This window comes from Gobio gobio, assembly GCF_949357685.1.
Source record: "Gobio gobio genome assembly, chromosome: 3".
Taxonomy (NCBI): Eukaryota; Metazoa; Chordata; class Actinopteri; order Cypriniformes; family Gobionidae; genus Gobio; species Gobio gobio.
Window position 1 is genome coordinate 44854099 of NC_137099.1, and position 25076 is coordinate 44879174.

General features: G+C 37.8%; 1 protein-coding gene across 3 annotated transcripts in view; it reads right to left on the minus strand.

Moving 5' to 3' along the window:
* cabp2a (calcium binding protein 2a) overlaps positions 1-16338 on the minus strand; it is a 21011-nt gene extending 4673 nt beyond the window's left edge. The window contains exons 1-2 of one of the 3 annotated variants that reach the window (XM_079812413.1): positions 16137-16338; positions 15171-15359 (exon numbers count right to left, since the gene is read on the minus strand). In XM_079812413.1, coding sequence (XP_079668539.1) covers positions 15171-15359; positions 16137-16199 — 252 coding nt within the window. In that variant the 5' untranslated portion in view covers positions 16200-16338. Of the gene's footprint in view, positions 1-2428; positions 2648-3832; positions 4310-15170; positions 15360-16136 lie in introns of those variants that run through there. The other 2 variants (XM_079812412.1, XM_079812414.1) reach the window with 2 other exon arrangements.
* Between the last annotated feature and the right edge of the window lie 8738 nt (positions 16339-25076).

The following is a 25076-nucleotide window of genomic DNA, read 5'->3' on the forward strand; positions in this document are numbered from 1 at the left end:
AGTATTTCTTACAATAATCAGTTACAGTAATCAACCAACAATGAAATCAATGAAACAAATAAAATCTGTAGACAAATAAAAATGACTGCATGATGTACATAAACTTTTACTCTGAAGAAAAACTACTGTAAAAGCCTGAGTGCTACGTTTTCAACAAATGTGTGCTTCCACACCTGGTGGATGTGATTATCCAATTCGTTCATTAGTGTGGTCATTGGCAATCCGGGGCTTTGTAATGACAAGGAAGTAACCTCACAATCCTTATCTCTGTCTAAGGTGTGAAAATGTGTGTAGAGTTTTACAAATCACTGTGTGTAATGTTTTGCAAAAAGGGTGAAGCAGACCTTGTGTGTAATGTTGCGCAAATCTGTGGAGGTGTTTTGCTCATTGGAGTAGAATTTTGCAAATTGTGTGGAAATTTCTATTTTAGTGTGTAAACAATCATAAAAAACTATAATCTTTCCTGTAATCTGCATTGCATTTGGACTGTGCTTGTTGAACTGTCACTCAGAGTGCATTGTACCAGCGAGCCTCACGCACACCTGTCATTGTCTCTGAGGGCAACCATCTGCACACCGTTGCATGACACACACGGGTGAAAGAATGGAACACACGAGGCTCTGATTACCGGTCATCACAGGTAAAAACAAAGGGAGCATCCGCATATAAAATGGGCTTCGCACATAACATTCATGTACAGTATCTTCTCCTTCCCCTTTCCAGGTAATTATCAATCTGACATTATGGCGTTCTTCTGAAAAAGTCTACAAAATTCTGCAAGTATAAAGCCAATTTTGGGTTTAACCCTCATTCACCACAATATGAAAATATGGGTATAACCACAATATGGGTCCATGGTAACATAATGTGTTTAGGATTTAAAATTATGTGTTTCTATGATTTTAACATAATGTTTTCCTTAGAATATAAGGTTGATTTTGTGCATTTTTGGTTATTACCACTTGATGATATTAAGGCCCTAAAGCAAAATCGACCAGTAATCACAGTGTTTTGATATTATGGAATATATTTGAAGTTGAAGTTTGAGTTTGAAGGACAGGAAAGCACACACATGGGATTGCGTGTCGTCAGAGATTCATGTTCGTGGAAATGAAGAAACTCCGTCATTAAAACATTATCAGCCAAATAAAAAAGAACAAGCAAAGCAATGAAATCTCATCTGAAACAACATTACATAAGTAAGATAAAAACAAATGGTAGAGTGATTTAGATTTTGATCTGATTGACTGAGCCTGTGTTTTGGCAGTGGCCAGCCAGAACATATTCACACAGCTGGGGAGTGTTTAGGCTGATTACTACCATGAATTGGCAAGCATGATGAAAGCAGCAGAAGGATAGGGTCACTATGGTGAACAGATTACAAGGGTCCGGGTTGCCAAGCAACAAATGGAGTTCACATATTTTTTTTTGTGCGAAAATCAGGTGTACTCACTCTAAACATACAATAGTTTTTACATAGTCTGTTCAACATGCACCAGCCTCACTGAGTGTTGCATATCGTCAGCTTGCTATAATCAAATAAGAGTTTAGAATACATAGGGATAGTGATATTATTTGCATGGGGAAAAAAGGCTTAAGCTAAATAAATAAATATGTCACAAACAATTTCAGGGAAATTTTCCATCGGTTTCGTCTTTGCAGCTATTTCTGCAGCTTACACCCTTTCCCAGAGTTTCTATCCACACAAAAAGGATTCTGTGATTATCAGACAGATGTAGACATTGATATGAAACATTAAGCTACTGTGAAACTACACAGTTGTACACTCTTTCTCTTTAGAGTTTAGTATTTTTATCCACATCCCCCCACCAGACTAGCATAAGGATCTGATAGAACTGCCATTGCTAGTTGAAAAATCGATAAAACATTTTTTTTTTCGTCAGTCCAGCAAAGACATATGAGGTTTTACCAAGATTGTCCCATGAGTAAAAAAGAACATTATGTTAATGGTATATATTGACAGCAGAAGGATATTACACTGTCTCAGTCCCATTAATCAATACTGTAGGGTACAGGATCTAAATTACAATCTTCAAAACTACTTCATTGATTTTCACATTCAGGTATATATTATACTACATCCTGATTTAAAAATGACTGGTTCACACTTGAGGGTAATTAGGTTGCAATTGCAACAGATTGCATTTACGTCTATTATGGTCACTTGTGCTTTAAATTTATAACCATGCATTCTTACAAATGCTGCATGAAGGACTTGGAAACATAAAAAAATGATCAGGAACGCAAGATGATGGGTCATTATAATGGGAAGGGATGGGGGATTTGACTGAAGATGGAAAGGACAGACAATAATAATATGATTCCCTGATGGAGTTCTGACACTGATTTTCTCTGTCCTCACCATGCAGTGTCTAAGCAATGTGCGTTTGTAAGTGTGTGTACGTACGAGTTGAGCCTGAGCGAAGCTCTGTCGGAGGAAGACGCAGGCGGGGCCCACAATGTTGTGTAGCATGTTACAGTTCTGAACCAGAGCACTTATCGGCTCCTCAAACTGCCCGTTTCCCAAATCTTCATCATCATCATCATCCTCCGCTGCCGTATCGCCGTTGCCATCTAACATGGCGGTTGCCAATGGCAGCCCTCTGCCTTCCACGGGCGGGCCCCCCTTTGCAAGGAACCATTTCATTACGCACCAGACAAAAAAAAGAAGAAAAAAAAAACGGACAAGTTCTAATGCTGAAAATGTTACACTGCTGTAGAAATTATCTGTCAAAAATCATCCTGCTGCATGGTGTCTATACTATAAATTACATTCTTTTTCTTTTTTTCTCTCTCAACGAATTAGTTAAAGGGACAGTTCTCCGAAAAATGTCAGTCTTTCTTCCGTGGAACACAAAAGGAGAAGTTTTGCAGAATGTTCGACCTGTTCTCCTCCATATACTGTAATGAAAGTGGATGGGAACCAGGTGCGGACAAGCTTCAAAGCAGCACCATAAAATCAAAATGTGGTGCATATGAAGTGTGCTCTATATTTCAACTGTTCTGAAATCATGCGATTTTGCTTTGATTGAGAATTCTTACTCGTTATTTACTGGAAATCTTAAAAAAAACTTGCTTGACAGCCATGGTCACCATTCACTTTCATTGTAATAGTTCAGCTTGGACATTCATGCTATAAATATATACATGGATTAAAGAAAGTCATGTTTGGAACAACATGAAGGTGAATAAATAACGATTTTCAATTGATCATTTCATATACCATTCAAAAGTTTGTGTCAGTAAGTTTTTTTTAAAAGAAATTAGTACTTCTATTCGGGAAGGATGGATTAAATTGATCCCAATGATGAAAAAAGAAAAGAATTTAGAATGATTATTATTAAATTAAGCACAACATTGATAATAATAATAAATGTTTATTGAGCTCTAAATCATCAAAATTATTTCCGAATAATCACATGACACTGAAAACGGAAGTAATGGTTGCTGAAAATTCAGCTTTGCCATCACATAAATATGTTAGAATAGAAAACAGTTGTTGTAAATTCTAACAATATTTAACAAAGTTACAGTTTCTACTCTATTTTTATGAAATAAATGCAGCCTTGGTGAACATAAACATATTTTTTTAAAGTCCGGTGAACTGTCCCTTTAAGTTTGTACACTATTAAGTATTGCTACTGAATTCACACAGTTGATTTGAATAGCTTAACTTATCACACATACTTTCTGCCAATGGCCAAATAAGCATAAATAGTAATTTTCTAAATCAGTCTCACTAAAAAAATAGTAATCTACTACAAACTACATCTACATCCTTTTTAAGAGCTAATTTAAAAACTGATCTTACCTTCTTCATACTGCTTCTTTTAGATGGTTTTGCTCCCATCATTTGTATTTCTCTAATTCTCACTGCTCCAACTCTTTCTTGTCATCTCTGTCTCTCCCCTCCCTCTTTATCCCTCACTCTTGGTTCCTGCCCTCAGATTATTACATAAACTTTGCGACATACGATCCCCGTCGTCAGAATATCCAAAGAGGGGGTGGAGTTGCTTAAACAAAAGGTGATGGGAGTGATGCTAAAACCCACTAAAACAGTCATGCCATGTTTTGGGATCAGTGAGACCAGTTCCCTCAGCCAGAAACGGTATTTCCAGGGTTTTCTGAGTGCTCTAATCCTGATGCTCTTGAATCTTGCATCTGTTGTCTATTTTCTCCCTCTCTGCATGTTCTTTCCTTCCATTTGTTTCTTTTGCCATTGCCGTGTTATTTCACATCCTCATTTTGCCTTGTGACAGGCTCTAATCGCACTGCAAGGGAATGTTCTGGCACGGTACAAAATAGGAAGGGATGGAGGGATGAAAGAGAGAGAAAACGAATCATGGGCCAGGCAGGGGTGGGAAAGGTCTTCATAATCCGCTGCATTACAGATTACATGGTGAGTGCAATGCAGCTGGCAGCGCTGATAAGGGAATGTAGGATTGTAGAAAGATCGTGGAGAGCAGGTAGAGAGCCATCAGATGGTATAAAGAAAGGCGATGAGCCACAGTGTCAGGGGTTGGAGGTCAAAGAGGTCAGAAGAGAGGATAAATAGATGGGTAGATGAAGCCAAATCAGTACTTATTATACACGCCTGTAAAAAGGACAGGGAAAATGGTGAGGATATAATATAGCAAACAGCAACCGAGATGGAATATGTCACCAGGGCCATGAACAAACATTTCGGGGGGCAGGTGCTCAAGAGAAAACAAGGGCACCCCTCTTAGAAATATTTATGGAAAATAAGTTATATTTTTGACAATCTTTTAATTCATTAATATCCCGGTTGCCACGTCATCAAACGTCACTGAAGGCCATCTCAATTTGAAGGATGGAAGGCAGCCTTCATTTACATTTACATTTAGTCATTTAGCAGACGCTTTTATCCAAAGCGACTTACAAATGAGGGCAATAGAAGCAGCTAGAGCAGTCCAAGGGCAACAATATCAACAATATGCAAGTGCTGTAACAAGTCTCAGTTGATCTAGCACAGAACAGAATTTTTTTTATTTTTATAAATAAATTAGACAGACAGACAGACAATGAATAGAATGATAAGTGCTATTCTCGATCGGTCAGGTGTTGCTGGAAAAACGTAGTTTCACGTCGTTTCACGTCGTTTATTCAGCTTGTTTTAAAGGATGCATCTGATGTAGATCCTTTGCGCCCTTAAATAACCCACAATCCTTTGCACACATTTAAATTCATGAAAATAAACAGACGGAAAACGAGTCGGTACTGAGCTCTTCTGAGTTTATTATGAAATGTACGACAAAAATAATGTGTTCGGACATGAAAGCATAGATGTCATCTTTTGTTTTACTGTAAATTAATCACTAACACTAAACTAACAATAATGTAAGCCACTGCAGCAGTGTTGCATCTTCAACACTGTTTTTTCATGTCCGCAGGTTGAAGCGACCCCAATTATGTGATATTTAGCCCCGGGAATGCAAATTTTAGCAGGCAACCCTGCCGGAGATTGGACTTGGAGATTGGACCCCAAAACGCGATTGGACTTGTTTTGGGCTAGTTTGGAGTGGCAATTGGGCGGGTTTTGTTGTGAAAACCTGGCAACCATGGATTTGCATGAGTGCCCAGACTGCTCACTACTGACGGAACCCTTGCAATGTGTTTAAATGGAACTAGTGGGAGTAAATTAAGTATGATCTGACGTCACAATTTTGTTGCATTGTGATATATGGATCTGCCTGAAGTGTACATATTGAGTAAACATATTGAGAGTGATCAAGGGTCTGTCCAAATAAACTTCCCTCGCTCACTTGACGAAGTTGAAAGCACTTCAAAATGGTGGGGCTGATTCCCCTGAAGGGAAGTGCTTAGGGAAGTTTGCGAGTGTAAAGCCGAAAGTATACTTTTTTTACGTGTACGCGAGCGTATGCGCACAGTCGAACGTACAACCTTACAAAGTATACTTCTTTTGACTCATACGCGTACACAGGTGTTCGACACATGAGCAGTTTTGAGCAATAGCTCGGCACCAGTTACAACCAATGTCAATACTGCAAAAACATTAAATGCAACCTGTGCGTTCACATGATTTTTCATTAACAAAGTTCGGGAGGAGCACGTTCAAATGATCTATCCAATCATTATGTCATTCCAATCAGCTGTCAGCAGTCAGTAATCAACATGTCTACCCAATCAGCAAAAGTGGAGGACTATACAATGTTCCTTGACAGGTTTTCAGCATCCCTCCACCACCCCGTCTTCCTCACACTCACCTGGTTACTTTCCTAACCAGAGATACGGGGGGGCTTCGGGTTAGGGGGGGGTACTCTGGGCTCAGCCCAAATACCGAGCTCGGAGCCCTCTCCTCGGACAGCACGGCAAATATGGTGCGCGGTTACAAAAATCCGGCGATGCGCGTTCAGTACGCACATACTCTTCTGATGACAAAATTTGCGGCACGCGCACTGTACGTTGACCCTCGGGTATGCGTAAAAAGTGAAGTATACTTTGGCCTTTTAGTCTAAAAGTGGAGTTAAACGCAGCCCACAAGTGTCCACTGACTTTATGAATGAGTCATTGAATCATTGACTCATCCGATTCGTTCAAAAATGGTGAATCATTCAAGAACGAAACACCATGTGTTGCTGGAACTATTTTTGTTGGCAAAATAGAGCAAAAAGAGTCCAAATTGACAATGTTGTGTCTAAAAATGGTTAATGCAAATAATGAAATTATTGTTTAATGAACTGTTGTATAAAATGAATATCACATTTGTAATCGTGTTGATATTCGAGAAAATAGCACTCTTGCTACATGTGGTATTGCTTTATGTTACAAACACAAAATAGAACTCATACAAGGACAATTCATATTGTTGGGGGCATTTTTATTAATTTTGGTGGCATTTCCAAACTTGCACAATGCTATTTTACGTCAACGCCAGACTAGCTTGTTTCTTGTTAAGCTTAAGGGCTATTGCCTAAGTTAGGCTGGCTGTATTGAGATGTTTTAAAGGGATAATTCATCCACATTTTGTCATCTCTTACTCACCCACAAGTTGTTCAAATTCAAACCTGTATGAGTTTATTTTTTTCTGTTGACTGTTGTTCCATTGACTTCTAAAGTAGGAAAACAAATACTATGGAAGTCAATGGCACCCCACAACTGTTTGGTTATAAACATTCTTCAAAATATCTTCCTTTGTGTTCAACAGCAGAAAAACTCATACAAGTTTGGAACAACTTGAAGGTGAGTAAATGATGACAACATTAACATTTTTGGTTGAACTATCCCTTTAATCGTTCAGTGACAATTGGTGACTGACAGTGACAAAAGATGTCCGAGAGTAGGTAGAGCTTGTGTGGTCTCGCAGAATTATTATGAATATGTTTTTGAAATGCTTTATTGAGAATTGATGCCATGGGCCGAATTTACACAAAAACTAAAATATAAAATAATAATAATAATTAAAAAATTCTTGCAAAACTCACACTTTTTTTACTGTGGTGAATATCTGAAAAAACATTGTACAAGAAATGTCATATTATATCATATTATATGTATTATATGCCAATGTATTTTTGGTCAATTTCGCAAAGGTGAAATACTGTTACATTTCTGTGTGTTCCAGACCCATTAACATGGTTGTTTGTTTTGCTTTAACCTGCTCACAGACCCTAAAATATGATTCATACCCAAAGATCTTATTCTTGGAATTAGAGGGAGAATAAAAAAAAAATCCCTTTTCACATCTACAGTGATTTACAGATTTACTTATGAAAAACATAAAATAGTGAACATTGGTGGAAAAGAAAAGAAAGTATGCCTGTCCTTGAGATTAGATGTGTTTAAACACGCAAAGGTGAGAACAAAACATGTTTTCCTCGCAGAGATCTCTTGGTCTTTTCACCTCTCCTACCCAGAAGAAAGATCAAGGTATTACTGTATTCAATCCCACATGCAATATTACCACATGTAATCTCTTTGCTATTTCTCATGCTAGATTTTTTTTCTAAATCTTATAAGTATTTCTCTCTCACCAACTTTATCCATAATAACTAAGATATTTCAAGATAAAATTAAAGATTGGATTGTTAGAGATTTATAGATTAGATTGATTGAGATTTAAGGCTATGTAATACAACAGTATGGCATTTCAATAATATTACATTGTTTATTAACGTAGATCTTACAAAAAAAAACCTAGCACAAGAGGGCAGTGTTAATCCAGGGAATTGTGCAGTCCGCCCTTGTATGAGTATGAATGATTTAAATATTAATTATTTAGGAAGCATAGTAGAATAACCCAGGGCTATATATTTTTTCTTCAGAATTCTTTGTATCTACCATCAGCAGCGGCATTATGAAAATGTAACCACTAGGGGGAACCAAACAAGCATTTTTGATATCCACTAATGTGTACAAAGTTATAGAAACCCATTGCACATCTGTTTGACATTTTTCATAAGGTGATTGTGGGGAGAAATGTACATCATTGTGGGGCTTTAGTATTAAATTAGTATAAAAAATGAACTAGATTAAATAAATAAATAAAAAACCTACCAGACAAAAGTTTGGACTCTGACTTCCTGTGTGTTTGTCATTTTGGTAAAGATCTTTTGTTCAAAGGCTTATGCGTAATAAATGCTTGAAATTTGTTTTGTAGAACATATGCAAATTGTGTGTATGTACAAAAATAAAACTATAATGATTATAATAGCATTTTTAATTGGATGAGCTGGACCGAAGGAGGCTAACAGTGCACACGAGGTTGATGAAAACGCTCATCTCAGAATAAATTTACCAATTACAATGAATATTCAAATTATGCAACGTCATTCGTCCAGAAATGAGCCCGAAAGGAGAAGCAATTAAATTCCTTCTTTAAAGCTGCAGTAACTTTTTGTTGGTTAAAAATGATCCAAAATCTATTTTAGAGCAAGTACATAACCAGCCAGTGTTCAAAACTATCTCCTTACCTTATCCCGATTCACAAAGATAAGCTAATGTGTTATAATTCTGTGGTAGGCTACTGGTGGATTTATAATAATACAATTATTATACAATAATAATAATTTGCACGGTTTGATGTGATACGATGAGCTAAGCGATCATTCGATGGTCAGAGCAAAAGATCAGATAACATTTTGTGGGGGAAATTCGTATTTTGGCCATACTCCAAGACAGAATGTGTGATTCCTCAAAACATTAGATTCATCCGCATTGAGGAGTCATGCCAATGCACAACCCACATAAAGAAGATAATTCCGCTATTAACTGCAATTGCAGGTTTTAAACAGAGATGGGGACAAACAGGCAACACTTAGCCTATGGACTTATGGATAGTTATTAATATTAGCTTTAAAAAATTAATGAAAATTAATCCTCATTATCAGAGGATACTTCACTGCATCAACTCCATAAAGAAAGACTTTCAAATGAAATCTAAATTACTGAAGAATCTCAAAGCTGAAAGACTGAGCAACATGGCCATAGGCATATCAATTTGCCATAAGTGTCACACTGTGTTGGATCGACAAGTGTTTAAGTGGTCATCTAATGAAAACGTGGGCTATAGATTTAAACATCTTTCTTTAGGTTATATGAAGATCACTTTGGAACTGTATTGGAAACTTTTAAACCACAACGTTATCTTTTTTTGTTTGTTTCTTTAAAAAAAAAAAGTTTGACATATATAGATTTTATTGTTTTGTCCGTGTCCCAGACCCAGATGTTTTAATAAACAAGTCTAATATTTACTGTGTTACAGTAATTTAATGTGTAAAAAAATAAACCTGTCCCCCAGAACAATTTAGCCCATAATAAAAATGTTTTACAAAAGTTACTTGTTTACAATGAGAGAAAATGGCTTACACAATATGTAAGAATTTTGGATTGAAATATCCAAAAACCACTAGAACAATGTTATACATTTTGTTGACTTGTGCAATTACATTATTCCAAACGTTTCCAACAATGTTTAAATCCAGAGATATAAGCAATTTTAACCAGCACACGGACTGTGTCCGTGCGTCGCATATCAATGACATCATACCTGCGTTACCCTCGATTTCCGATTTTTTTATTTTGTAGAAACCATGGAAATACCAAAGACGCTTTAATATATTATGTGTTTTATTAGACAGGTGAGCAACTGTTTGGATACATTCATCAACAGAAAACTAATCATTATTATACAGCTCAACACAGTTAGGGCCCTATCTTGCACCCAGCGCAATTGACTTTGTACACCGACGCATGTGTCATTCCTATTTTGCACCCGCGCAAAGCGCGCTTTTCCCTCCACAGAAGCACGTCGCTAAACTAGTGAATGAACTTGCGCTACCTGGGCGGTTCAGCGCAAAAAAGGAGGCGTGTTCCGGCGCAAACAATCCCTGGTGCTATTTTGCTGTTCCATTAAACAATTGCGCCACTGACCAGAAAAAACCTAGTCTAAAGTCAGTGGCGCGTTGCGCGTTGTTCATTATGCTATTTTAAGGGCGCATGCTTGACCATAATGTATAGCGTGCACAACGCGCATACACTTTGCTCATGTAATCTACACAGATGCAACAGTTATTTTTGCAAATCATAAATTGTTACACTAAAAAAATATTAACACATGAGATGACGGAAATCATTGTGGTGTGCCACGAAGATGTGAAAAAATAGGCATAAATCTAGCTTACAAATGATTCAGGCTAATTGTAATAATTAAGGATAAGACCTGTTTGCCCAATAGTGGCGAGACATAGCCTATATGTATATAAGGACATCTGACAAATTGGTTTGTCCGTCAAGAACCAGGAAAAAAAATCGACTGAAAAACTGAAAAAACTGAAAGACTGAAAAAAAAAGACTGTGAAATCACCTTTACCATAATGTACAACATTACAACTTCACTTCTCTGTCTTTCACTGCTCTTACAAGCACATCAGTCTCCTCGGCTGTGAACCGCTCCTGGCGTGCGCCTGGTAAATACGCCATAATAATAGCAATCCATAATGGAACTTGCGCACCTGCTTTTAAAGGGAATGTTGGATGACGCTCGGATTGGTTTATTCACGTTACGCCCAAACCACACCTATGAATAATGAAGCTACTTCAGACCAACCCATTTTAGATTTGCGCCGGGCGCAAGAGCCATTTATCCCGCCGGGAAAATAGCAACAGCGCCGAGACCCGCCCACAAAGTTACTTGCGCTTCGCGCTTTGACACTTGCGTTTCAGATCGTTAAAATAGGGCCCTTAGTCTTATTGTTTAAATCTGGTTTTCTTGATTTACCGCGAGTACCCTGTTTTACCTTGCCTAATATCAATCTAGCTTACTGCAGTGTGCAACAAGTGTAGTAGCTGCCAACCGAACGCACGTGTAACATTTAGCTTATTCACCGTATCCCCAAGAGTTAGATAATTCCATACATACCATTCTCATCTTCGTGTGTGCCATAACTCTGTCTGATGCACCCACCGCTAGCCTAGCTTAGCACAAAGACTGGAGGTAAACAGCTCCAGCTAGCCTACTGCTCATTAAGTGACAAAATAACACCAAAATTTTCCTATTTACATGTTGTGATGTGTATAGTTACATCGTACAAAGTTCCTTGATTACTACGCAGGAATGAGAGTATAGTTCCTAACCACATCAGTCTAGAAAATCGCAACTTTTAATTTTCCGTCGGTCTTAGTACACGATATAGCTAACTATGCACATCACAACATGTAAATAAGAAAATGTTGGCGTAATTTTTTCACTTATTGAGCAGTAGGCTAGCTGGAGCCATTTACCTCCAGTCTTTGTGCTAAGCTAGGCTAGCGGTGGGTGCGTCAGACAGAGTTATGGCATGCACGGAGATGAGAATGGTATGTATGGACTTATCTAACTCTGGAGGATACGGTGAATAAGCTAAAGTCCCAAAAAGTCAGGTCGTTCCTTTAAGGAAATGCTAGATGCAGACAAAATTTTATTTTGTTTAAAACATCCAAGTATACAACACTCGGTAACGCTATTTAGTTTAAGGTGACGTAGTAAATTAGTTAATTAATATTACTTTGTACTTATTTGAGCAAGTACAATGTAACTACATCACCTTAAAATAAAGTGTAACCTAACTTTCTAAAGGTTCATTCATTCTCAGATAAAGCTGGGACTTTAAATGACCTAGATTGAAACTTAAAGTCCTCCTTTTTAAAATGATATTATAGCACTTGATGCTGACTGCTAGAATAGGTTACAAAACAAACAAACATAAAATACTACAAAAAATGTATCTAGGTTTTTAAGGGTTAAAGGGATAGCTCAGTCATAATTCTTTTTCATGTAATAAAGAACCAGCCGGCTACGCGGCTTGTAATTGTGTTACCCGTGGAGACCTGACCTCTGATTGGTGCGGATTAAATTATTTTATTGTCTGACAGCCAGACAACTGACCTATGGTGAAATGTAGAGTGTCTCGTTTCTGTTCATTCAAACAGCTTCTGTGCTTTGTATGTACAAGTGTGTGGGCTATATAGGAGATTTGGGTTGTCTGTTGTATATTGGTGGGCTGTTGATGATGGATTAAGGCCAAAACACGAGAAGAGACAGGCAAAAGGGAGACACAGAAGCAGAGGGAAAAAAGGATGTCAACTGAAGGCTGAATGTTTGTTTAGATGTCAGCATGTGATGTTTCCCAAATTCACAGAAATATTATTTTTATTTTTCATAAAATTATAACTTATAATAGCCAAGAAAAAATCCTCCACACCATTACACCACCAGCAGCCTTAACCACTGATACAAGGCAGGATGGATCCATGCATGTTGTTTACGTCAAATTCTGACCCACCATCTGAATGTCATAGCAGAAATCGAGACTCATCAGACCAGGCAACATTTTTACAATCTTCTAGTGTCCAGGCGGTTAGAGAGTGCATTTTCCTGAGCACTTGGTGGGAGTGGCGGCACTGTTTGCGGGACCTCGATTGTAACAAGTGGTTATTTGAGTGACTGTTGTCTTTCTATCACCTTGAACCAGTCTGGCCATTCTCCTCTGACCTCTGGCATTGCCGCCCACAGACCTGCCAATCACAAGATATTTTCTCTCTTTCCTGACCATTCTCTGCAAACCTTAGAGAAAAATCCCAAAAGAGCAACAGTTTCTGAGATACTCAGACCAGCCCTTCTGTCACCAACAACCATGCCATGCTCAAATTCATTGAAATCACCTTTCTCCCCCTTCCGATGCTCAGTTTGAACTTCTTGATCTTCTTGACCATGTCTACATGCCTAAATGCCTTGTGATAATGTCACGTGATTGGCTGAAGATATTTGCATTAGAGAGCAGTTGAACAGGTGAATCTAATAAAGTGGCTGGTGAGTGTATAAAATGCATAACAAGTGTGATTTTCATTTCCCAAATAAAATAGCTGAAAACTGTAGTTGTAACATAACCCCATGGGACATAAAATTGAAGGTGCATAGATAAATATTAATTTGGCAGTGACATTGAGATTTCAACATAAAATGGACTTTAAATTTATTTGAAAATGTTGAAAATTGAGTTAGTGATATGTTGGACATTCATATGATCACAAAGCTGTCACAACATCTAGCGTCTGATATGTTTTTATTACGACGGCCAAAGCTGGAGTGTTCACAAGAGAGTTCTTGTGTGAATCAGTTTTTCGATTTTGATCTCTTGAGTCGTTAATCTCACCCATATAATCCTGTCCTATTCTTTTTCTTTCATCCCTCACTCTCTTCTCCCAGCCTTTCAGTCTTCCTCCTTTCCTCTATCCCAGTGTTGCTGTTTTTCTTTGATTGAATAAGAAATCCAAGATTCAATCCCTACACTGTAGATGAGTTACCCATGCTCAGACTTATGTTTTTCTTCATAATATTAAATATCATTATTAGATTCTGAAACACCAAAAGATAACATTTAGTGTATTGTTGTTACTTTTATTTTCATTATCATAATTTACTGACCTTTTAGTAAACCTTAGTCATCATTTTTTTTTTTTTTTTTTGTCAGGGTTAATACAATTTTAGAAATTGTTAATTTATTAATGTTATTATGTCAGTGCCAGTTAGAAAATTTGAAGGGTGAGAGAAATTCTGAGCTCATACCAAGTTCGGTTAGTCACACTCTAGCTTAGTTGAGGAGTGAAAAGCGAAATAAAGGGATTTAACGGAAAAGCTGAGCAAGTTTTGTATGCAATTCATTGTGTTTGGGAATACGAGCTTTAAAGAATGAGGTGTGATGAATAATAGATAATACCTAATACACTTTCACCTTTTCCTCCAGCACAGCCCCATAATCCCCTGAAAGCAGAGAGTTTGTAGGAAAATGATTATTATGATTACTGTTGTGTGAAAGGTTTAGGATAGAATGGACTGCTGGCTGGAAAGAGTAAATGTGAGGGAATGTGGAAGGGAACCATTCTGTGCTTCTTCCGATTTTTGCAAACATTATAGTGACATTTTTATTCAGATGCCTTCTCCTTCCTCCTGACCACTTTAAACATTTTAACTCCAAATTAGAAAATTAAATACAAAGTCTGAGTAAAATGTATCAGGCATTGGATTGGATCTTGGCAAAATTGTTTATAAGAAAATAGGCTCATGGGATTTTTTGTTGTTGTTGTGCAAACTGAGGTCCAAACTGGGAGAACTTTGCTGTCATACAAGCCAATTAGTGATACATATCAGACAAAAAGACATGCATTTAAAAGCAAACATTAAAGAGAAAGCACAACCCAAGCACAAAACTGCACATAATCCAGACTTTAAAATCACACATGAACAGATTTTGGACAGTGTTCATAATATCCATCAGCAAAACAAACACTGTTAAAGCATGAATGAATGTTATAGGTGCTGATAAACCGCCCTCCAGTGTGGTCTCATTGCTAATGCTGTTTCCCGCCATAACAATCACAGGCACAGCGCCTCTTTTGAGTAGTACTGTATGACAGATATATGAGAGTTTGCGTAAAAGTGTAAATTGCGTCATCAAGCACTTCATAAGGAACCACTTTTGCATGAACCCCTGCTTGGTTCACTACCTTTTTACCGAAAAAAAATCATTCTTAATTAACCATGCCACAGTTCAGCAGACCATCAAGATTATGACTGACAATACAACAGTTCAGCAGAAACGTGAAAACTACTCATGTGACACAGCAGTCCATACCTGACCAAACACAGATGCCACAATGGGTCTGAGTTTCCTGCGCTCCGTCTCTACTCTGAAGGGCTCCGCGTCAGGTTCAGTGGGCGAGTTCAGACTGAGGGTTTTGGTTTTGGGCGGGCGTTTGAAGCTGCCGCCACCTGAAGAGGTGCTCCATCTCCTCAGCTTCTCTATCTTCTTTCTAAAGGACCCCTACATGGAGAAAAAGAGCATTTGATCAGAGAGCGTGATGAAATTTGAGGTATTTACGATATATGGAGACCGAGACTAGTTATCACATGGACTATATATCAATAACTGTGAGGTTTTCACTCTAAAAAATGCTGGGTTGTTTCAACACATGTTTTAGGTCAAATATGGAAATATCCAACCAATGGTAGGAGGGGTGAGAAAGAAAAAAGTATCACTGTTTCCACAAAAATATCAAGCAGCACAACATTTATAACAATAAGAAATGTTTTTTTGAGCACCAATTCAGCATATTAGAATGATTTCTGAAGGATCATGTGACACTGAAGACTGCAGTAATAGTGCTGAAAATTCAGCTTTGCCATCACAGGAATAAATGACATTTTAAAATGTATTAAAACAGAAAGCTGCTATTTTAAATTGTTACAAAATTGATCTATTAAATGCAGTCTTGGTGAGCATGAGACTACTTTCAAAAACATTAAAAAAAATCTTACTGACCCCCAACTTTTTAAGTGTATATAATATTTTATTATATGATACTTTTTTATTTATTAATTACAATTTTTGTTTGTCATTTTGTGCAATAATTGTGTTCAAAAGTTGTATTTTGTTGTTGAAACTTTAATGTATGTGCCTTTACAGAAAGCCATACCCTAAGAAACCTTAAAAATGTTTTTCATTAACAATAATTGTTCATTACACATACTGTAGTGTCAGATTTACTACTTTTTCAATCAGTTGTGCTCCATATTAGCATAACTCTCAAAGGTCACGTACCTTTTTGACAATCTTGTCTTGAGGAACCTCAATGGTTTCCATGCTGCCTGCTTCCATAGACATTTTTCCCTGTGACGACTGATGAGCATTAATGCTTTTCTACGGCTCTGTGTTTCTGCCTCTCACTTTGTCTGTTTAGATTCTGTTGCAGGAAATTACATTGAGTGTTTCCTCTGGACATCACTCGCCCCTCCTCTCTGTCTCTCTCTCCCTCGCTCATGTTCTTTCTCTTTCATTCATTCTCTCTCTCTCTCAATCTGTTTCTCTCTAATACGGTCCCTCCATCTCTCGCTCTCTCTCACTCATTCATATGTAGGTTCTCTGTCTCCTCCCCCTTTTGCTCTATAGATGCTCTTTGTCAAATTAATATGGTAAATATTTTCCCATTGCCAGACGCAATAATACAAGAAAACTTGATTCTAATGATTTCCTTTTATTTTTTAGTCAAAAGAAAACGGATACTCCAAACATATAGTCCAAATTCATTGTCATTTTATATTATAATCTCACCTTTTTTGTTGTGACACAATTTTGAAAAGCAAATGAAAATGCTTTTATTTTTATTCCCACAACAACTATATTCATTTTGTTTCATCAGTCAGTAGATTTATGTACCGGCATTGTGTGATTGGACTGTAAGGAGAAAAGACTCATCTCTCATTCTTTTTCCTGATTTACATCTGATTTAATCCTTTATCCTGTCTCCTGCTCTCTCGCAAAATCCTCTTACACGTTCATGTTCTATAATTTTTCATCCTCTATTTCCACTAAACACCATTTATTTACATTGCCACATCTATATAGAATTATTCTAAATTAAGCCATTTACCTTCCAAAAATGTTGAGAGATTGCTTTTTTAAAATAATACTAAAATTACATGATATGTAAATTCATGATTAATCATTTGTGGGAATGATTACTATATGTTTCATTTATTTTAATAGGTTTATTTGCAAGTTCATGACAATTTCCATATTTTACTTGAAATTGCTTACTGAAAAAAAAAAACCCTACTTTGAATAGATAATTTTATGTATTATGCTCTGTGCCATTTGCTGCCCAGCCAAATGCTTAAAATGATAAATACTATACTTACATTTTTTTTTTGCAGTTCAATATTGTCAACTACCCACACTCTAAAAAATGCTGGGTTAAAAATAGTTGGTTTGAAAATGGACTAACCCAGCGGTTGGGTTACATATTTGCTTAAAACAACCCAATCACTGGGTTAAAACAACCCAATTGCTGTGCTAGTCCATTTTTAACCCAGCATTTTTTAGAGAGTAGAATTTTCTTCCACTGAACCGCATGCAACCTTCTGGATGCATCTTCTGAAATCGGTCCTCGATCAAAGACCAGATGTCCTGACAAGCAGCAGTTTCAATAAGTAGGGGGTAAGACTCGCATTCCACAGCATGCTTTTGTTTATAGGATTTTTGCAGCATGCATAGCCCACACACAAACAGTAATGTTATGTAAGATTAGAAGCAGAGAATAAAGGACAAAATCCACAGAGGCAACTGATCCCTATGATCTGCATGGCACATTTTGTACTGATCTCGAGGAATTTATGTCACACTCAGAGAGATGCTAGAAATGCTTTCATTAGATGATCTGGTTGCTGTAAAGACCTATGGAACAACCAACAATCGTCATTGTGGGCTGCTTAATGTAATAAGAAGCATATTTAATATAGCCACGGGAAGAATATGAAAATATGAGTTCTTGTACACTATTTGTATGACAATGAGTCGGTGAACACATACACTCGCAGTTTTAAACACTTCTTGATTTGCGTGCTCTCCACCGCTTTCCACCGCTTGTTTCAAGCTGCCTGTGACGCATACATGGAGTTTTAATACCTCTAATAGCATCTGTTTCATTCTGTTGCAGCACAGTGCTCACCAGGGCCGTGCAGAGAGTTCTTCAGGGGCAGGGGCTCAAATGTAAAAAAGGGGCATATATATATATATATATATATATATATATATATATATATATATATATATATATATATATATATATATATATATATATCCTTATGCTCATCAAGCCTGCATTTATTTAATCAAAAATACAGAAAAAAACAGTATCCTAATATTGTGAAATATTATTACATTATGTTCTTTTTAACTTTTTATTAATCAAAGAATCATCACAGTTTCCATCATTGACATTAAATCCTCATATTAGAATGATTTCTGAATGATCATGTGACACTGAAGAGTGGAGTAATGATGCTGAAAATCCAGCTTTGATCACAGGAATAAATTATATTTTAAATTATTTTAAAATAGTAAACCATTATTTTAGTAATATTTCACAATATTGCTGTTTTTTATTAAATAAATGCAGGCTTGATGAACATAAGAGACTTATAATGCTGCATAATATTCAAGAATGGTAAGTTAATATAATAAAGTCCTTTCACGTCACCATTTCGCCAGCCTACACTTCATATAATAGGCCTGTGCCGGCGGCACTTGGGTTTTGTTAACTTTGATAGTTTCATGAAATAGTAAACGGTGTATCAATATACATAAATACAAGTGAATTTAACACTACTTACCATTAATGCGACTTTTGCTGCTGTGGTTTTGTGCAGGGATTTGTTTGTTGTCAGTTAAAATCCATTTAGTTAGTGATGGAATTTAAAATATGACACAAACCACAGGAAATCGTTCCACAAACGTTAGTTAGTCTGTCCATTTAATTTTCAACCGATTTATGAATAAGAACAGAAAATTACCGCTCCACTTTACATCGCCCAATGGAATTTGAACTTGCTTTGCCAGATCACGATTGGTTGGTGTAACATATGACAAACGGGCATTGGTGAATTGTGTAATACTTATATAATATATAGATTTGTAATTAAATCAACACATTAGCTCTGATTATGGATGAAAAAAAAAATATTGGTTTACTTTTTTCCCGTAAGGCCACACACTCTCTGAAAGGACCATATTTGGCTCGAGAGCCGTTTCCGAGCAGTGGAAAATCAGCTGTCAATCAAAACGCACGCAACCCATAGCAACGCGTTATGGCAACGCCTCAACAGAAATTGTCCGACTTTTGAGCCGTTCGTTACTATTGTATACATTGTCATGTTATTATAATCACATTTATTTAGTTTTATTGACCACGATATTATCATTGATATTTGTCTGAGAGGGGCACTTTTGATTCATTTTGAAAAAGGGCAGGGGCTCGAGCACCCAAAGCCCCCCCCTCTGCACGTGCCTGGTGCTCACTCTTTTACAGCTTAAAACATGAACTGTTCCGTCTGTCCACTCTGTTCTCCATCCGTTCACTAATTTCTACCCCCCACCCTCACACGATCTCTTGCTAACAACTGCTGAAAACTGTCAACACTCATTGAGTATACAGATACAGTGGAGGTCTTGTACATCAGTAAAGACCACATTAAATGATTTCTTTAAACCTTGGAAATAAAGATTTTGTATTTTGAAAATGATGGGAAATGAGGAAGAAATATTTGAGATTCGGCACTATTTAACCAAGCAAGCCCATTTATAATGTTAATCATGTGAGCAGCAGATGCTTGGATGTTCTGGCTTCCATTGATGCACAAGATGGCCTTTGGAACGTTTGCAAGTAATGCTGGATAACATGATCAGCAGGTTTTACACAAACTTTTAGGTACACATTGCTCACTTTATTAGGTACACATTGCTAGTACCAGGTTGGACCCTTTGCCTTCAGAACTGCCTCTTAATTCTTCGTGGCATAGATTGAACAAGGTGCTGTAACCATTCCTCAGAGATTTTGCTCCATCTTGACATGATAGCATCACACAGTTGCTGCAATTTGTCAGCTGCACATTAACAATGTGAATCTCATGCTCCGGCACATCCCAAAGCTGCTCTATTGGATTGAGATCTGTGGCTGTAGAGACCATATGAGTATCATGAACACATTTTTATGTTCAGGAAACCAGTTTGAGATGCTTTGAGCTTTGTGACATGGCATGTTATCCTGCTGGAAGTAGCCATCAGAAGATGGGTGCAGCGATGCACTGTGATCATTTGTGGACGGTTTTGAATTACTGTTGCCTTTCTATCCGTTTGAACCAGTCTGACCATTCTCCTCTGACGTCTGGACCATCAATTGCTGCTCATTGGATATTTTCTATTTTTTGGACTATTCAACCCTAGAGATGGTTTTGTGTAAAAAAATCTTAGCAGAGCAACAGTTTCTGAAATACTGAGACCAGCCCTTCTGGCACCAACAAGCATGCCACATTCAAAGTCACTTAAATCACTTTCTTCCTCATTCTGATGCTCAGTTTGAACTTCAGCAAAATGGCCTTGACCATGGCTGAAATCCGCAATAGAGGGTATGCATTGACATCACTTCCCACCGGAACACGCCCCCAGCCGGACTGAGTGGCAAAACAGCTGCTGCATCACTGGATTTAATAGGGGAAACTGCGAAAACGTGAGTAAAACAAACGATTATCAGTTTTAATGAAAGTTTGGGGAACAAAACGTATAACTGTACCTTTAAAGGTACACAGTTGGTCCTTAGGGTACAATTACCCCTACAATTAACCATTGGCATGCAAGTTCGGTCCTAGTGAGTCGCTGTCCTGCAGAGAATTGGCTCCAACCCTGAAATACATCTATAGAAGCTCTTATTGAGAATTAACAGAGGTTTAGATGTTGGTTTTATTGGAAATATTTGGTCACTATTATGGTGATCAGTGTTTGATTCAGTTGGCCATTTTGACTCTTGACTTTAGTTTGTGGTTTTTGTTCCAGTGTTAACAAAACACATAATCTGTTCAAGTCAAAAGAAGCCATGAACAAAAATTGTCATGAAGAAAAATGTTTGACTGAACTCATCACTGACTAAAAATATTGATAAATAATATTCACCAACAATACTTTCTTGCCACAGATCAGGCATTCTGAATTTTGATTTTTAAATACATTCAAGGGGGAAAAGAGTTTAGACGCACACAGATATCAGGAATCAGCATATGAATCTCAACAATGATGACATGCTTAATGCTGCAATGCATGCTGGGAGACATGACCTCAATACAATATATAGGGTATGATTTTACACCAAAATTCAACATATTGACATAAAATGATAACTGAAAATCCACGTTTCTCTGCCTGGAGTCCAGTTGTTGCTGTGAAATCCATTTGCTTCTCTTTTCTGTAGCTTTCAGAAGTCTGTTAAACTATACCTCAGATTTATTGTCAAAAATGTTTCCAGTCAACCTCGAAGCTCTTTCCTGTTTTAGATGTGTTTTTCGCGTCATTACACTGAAAACCAATGCTGGCACTCAGACTTTTTAGCCACTCAGTGGGCGTAACTGCAGTCAATTAGGATGACGGCGACGTCATGTGCATACCCTCTATCACCCCCTAAACCCTCAATCACCATTCCCTACTTTAGTCTACTAATACAGTTCACTTGAAGGAGTAAATGAAAATGAGTGAGTGAATTCGGACAGCCGTTGAATTCGGACATCGGCTGTACACTCTTTATTGCAGACTGTCCTCCAAAAAAAAATGACTCTGGTCGTTTTTTAAGCACCTTATTGCAACCTTTATTTACTTTTTTAAGTCATGCACCCTCTAACTGGCGTAAAAATAATGACAGTTTTGTGTTACGTCTGTTGTCATGAAATGAGTATGACTGCTGTTACCAATCAAAATGCGTGTTTATTTAAATGCAATGTGTGGACTTTTTTACCATCATTTCCATTTAGCAAAAATCTTTTTTTATTAACCCAGCCCACCCCTAAACCTTCCCAGTGATTTATAGTGCATATACACTTTATGAGCACATGCATTCCCTGGGATCATCAAACCCATGATCACATGATTAGGGGAGAGCGGGGCACAACCTAACGCTTTTTGACTTTCTCAGTTTGTGTAAATCCACTTGGGGTTCAGAGTATTTATTTTTTCCCACATTAATTGCACACATGTCTAGTACAATTATGTGGTTTTGTTTCATTAATACAGTGTAAACTTTTTTCTTGATTTACCCCGAAAGAATGGAAGTGAAATGTGACAACATGCCCCATAGGTGGGGTACATTGTAACGTGGTGGGGCACAATGTAATAGGGATGGCTCGATACCACAATTTTGTCTTCGGTACGGTACCACAATCTAATACCGAAGTACCGATATTAAATCGATACCATACAGGGTCTGAATTTTGATGCGGGTATTGTGCATAATTTTGCTCACTCTCGCAAGTTTTGGGTTTATGAAGCGGGAAATTACCGCAAATGTTTATTATTAAATTAATCAACAAAGATTGTCACATCAATCAGTCATTTGGAAACTTTTTTGTAAGTAATTTCAGCATTACTGCGCGTCTCCATTGCTTCTGGCTTGAAAAGACATCGCACCTGCACTATAAAAGCAATCTGCGCACTCAGATTCAACACTTTCGCTTCCGTTGTGGGACAGCTGACGGAAATCACTGCCCACGTCTTTTTAAACCTCGCCAATTTGAACATACAAGCGATTTTATAGCATTTCGTAATACATATGGGATGAGAGCTCTTTGAGAGAGAGAGTTTTCTTTGCGCTCATGCCAACAACAAACACACACACACACACACACACACACACACACACGCCTAAAGAGCTCGCGCATTCCAAATTAAGTTGTTTTTCCTCAGTCAAATACACACAAAATTATGTCAAAAATGTCAATCTTTAGTGAGTAGTTACATAAACACAGTTGGTTATGTCTTTCGCGGATGTAAATAGTGCAATAGTATGCGTGCAAATATTATGAGGTCTAAACGTCACTGGTTGAAACGAACGCTGGAGATTTCTTTATATTTAAACGATACGATCTTATGTATGTGCGTTAATCAGTGTTAAAAGAAAAATGTCTAAATTAGATCGTTAGAATTATGCACTCACCTGTCGATCTCTTAATGTCTTACAAGTCAGGAATTAAGTGGCAGATGCTTGGCAAGGTTTGATGGTTTTTCAGCAGTTTTATAAGCAAAGTAATTCCAAATTTCACGTCTACTCGTCTTTATTAATGAGTTTTGTGCGTGTTGAGTGAGATTCAACTGCTGTATTCATCTTGTTCTGTTGCCACATTTGCCGGTTTCGCGTCAGTTTGGGTAGCGCGCTGCCACCTAGCGGTGAACTTCGGAACAGCAGCATATACCGAAATGAGCAAAATCATGATATCGTACCGTTTGAAATAAAATATATACCGGTATTTTTGCAGTACCGGTATACCGCGCATCCCTACAATGTAACATGACCAAATAACAGCTTAAAGGTCCCATGGCATGACATTTTCATTTTATGAGGTTTTTCAACATTAATATGAGTTCCCCTAGCCTGAATATTGTCCCCAAGTGGATAGAAATGTTGATCGGTCTTTCTCTGCCTTTGAGAAAATGACAGGCCAGACGAGCCAATCCTGAAGTCTCCTGGTTTGACGTCCAAGCAGGAACGGTTACCTCACTTTCCTCCACCCAGAGAATCTGGCACGCCCATGCAAACGCTCCAGAGATCATTGCTTGTGAACGAGTGAACGCTGGCAGTTTCTCAGTGTTTGGATGTACAAATGAAAACAGAAGTCTTTTTTCAGTTCCTTCTGATCTGTGATCAGTGATTTCTGATGTGTAGCTAATTATTTATTATTCGTGCACACAATGCGGCTTCTCTCTCTCCCGACAGAACGGTGTTTTCGTGTTTTCTATCTTGTGAGTCAGTGTTTTTGTACATCCTCGTCGCGTCTATCTGTTCTAAAATGTGCATACAGTCATGAGTTTCTGCTCAACATCGGCAGAGTAACATCTTTAGAGATAAACCTCACACACGCCGAAGCTCGGGCTGCACTGACCGGTCGGCCTTCAACATCCCCGACCCCCAGTACTGCATCTGGCCCACAGCGGAGGCACCAAACGCGGCGTGAGATTAAGCAGAAGGGGGGTAAGCGTGAGAATATTCGGGCTAGCCAGCCTAGCCCCACAATAAACTGGATTACATTCGATTACTGCTGTTGTGTCTTTGTTTGCGCTGTGTACTCAACGCGCGTCACTGACGCTTTTATTTTATTTTAAAAATAATGCTATTATCAACACTTACTTTTAACTCGTTCATCTCGACAGCTGTAATTGTACTTTGCATGTGTTACAAAGTTGGTAATAATGATGAAGACGGACTCGGTGTGACTGGGACTCGTGTTTATTCAGAACTCTCAGATACAAACACAATAAACTTGCGCTGACTGACAGCGCTCTCATAACTCAGTAGTTACTATAAATAACTTTGTTAGCAATCGCTGAGCTCCATCTCTGGTACATTAGTGATGTCCGGTTCGCGAACGATCTTTCTTTTGAACCAGTTCTTTTTAGTGAACTGAATCAGTTCACCAAATCGGACTGAATCGTTCTAAACGGTTCGCGTCTCCAGTCAGCGCTGATCCATAATTTACTAAAGTTACTAACTTTCTGACATGAGTGACAGTCCCTCCGACTAGAAATAGACTAATAACCTGAAGTATATGCTGTAACTACAACAGTTCAGACATGCTGAGAACTGATGTGAAGTGAACTCAGGTCCATCCGTCTCTCTGGCAGCAGCTCGTGCCTCGTAGACTTCGTTAAACCACGCCCCCTCCGCTCATTTAAAATGCAAAGATGTCAGCCAATCACAACAGTGGGCGTTTTTACTGAAGTCTCACAGCAGACACGCCTCTTGAAGCAGGGCATTCAGCCACAGGGCAAACAGCAGTATAGAAAAAATGCCTTTTATTTCTAAATTATGACATTTTATGATGTAAAAGTCATACTAACAATATAAGTACACCTCAGGAAACATTATAAAATAATAGAAAAATGCCATGCCATGGGACCTTTAAACTGTTTCCTGATATAATCAAAAAAATATCCAAGACAAACTAAAATATT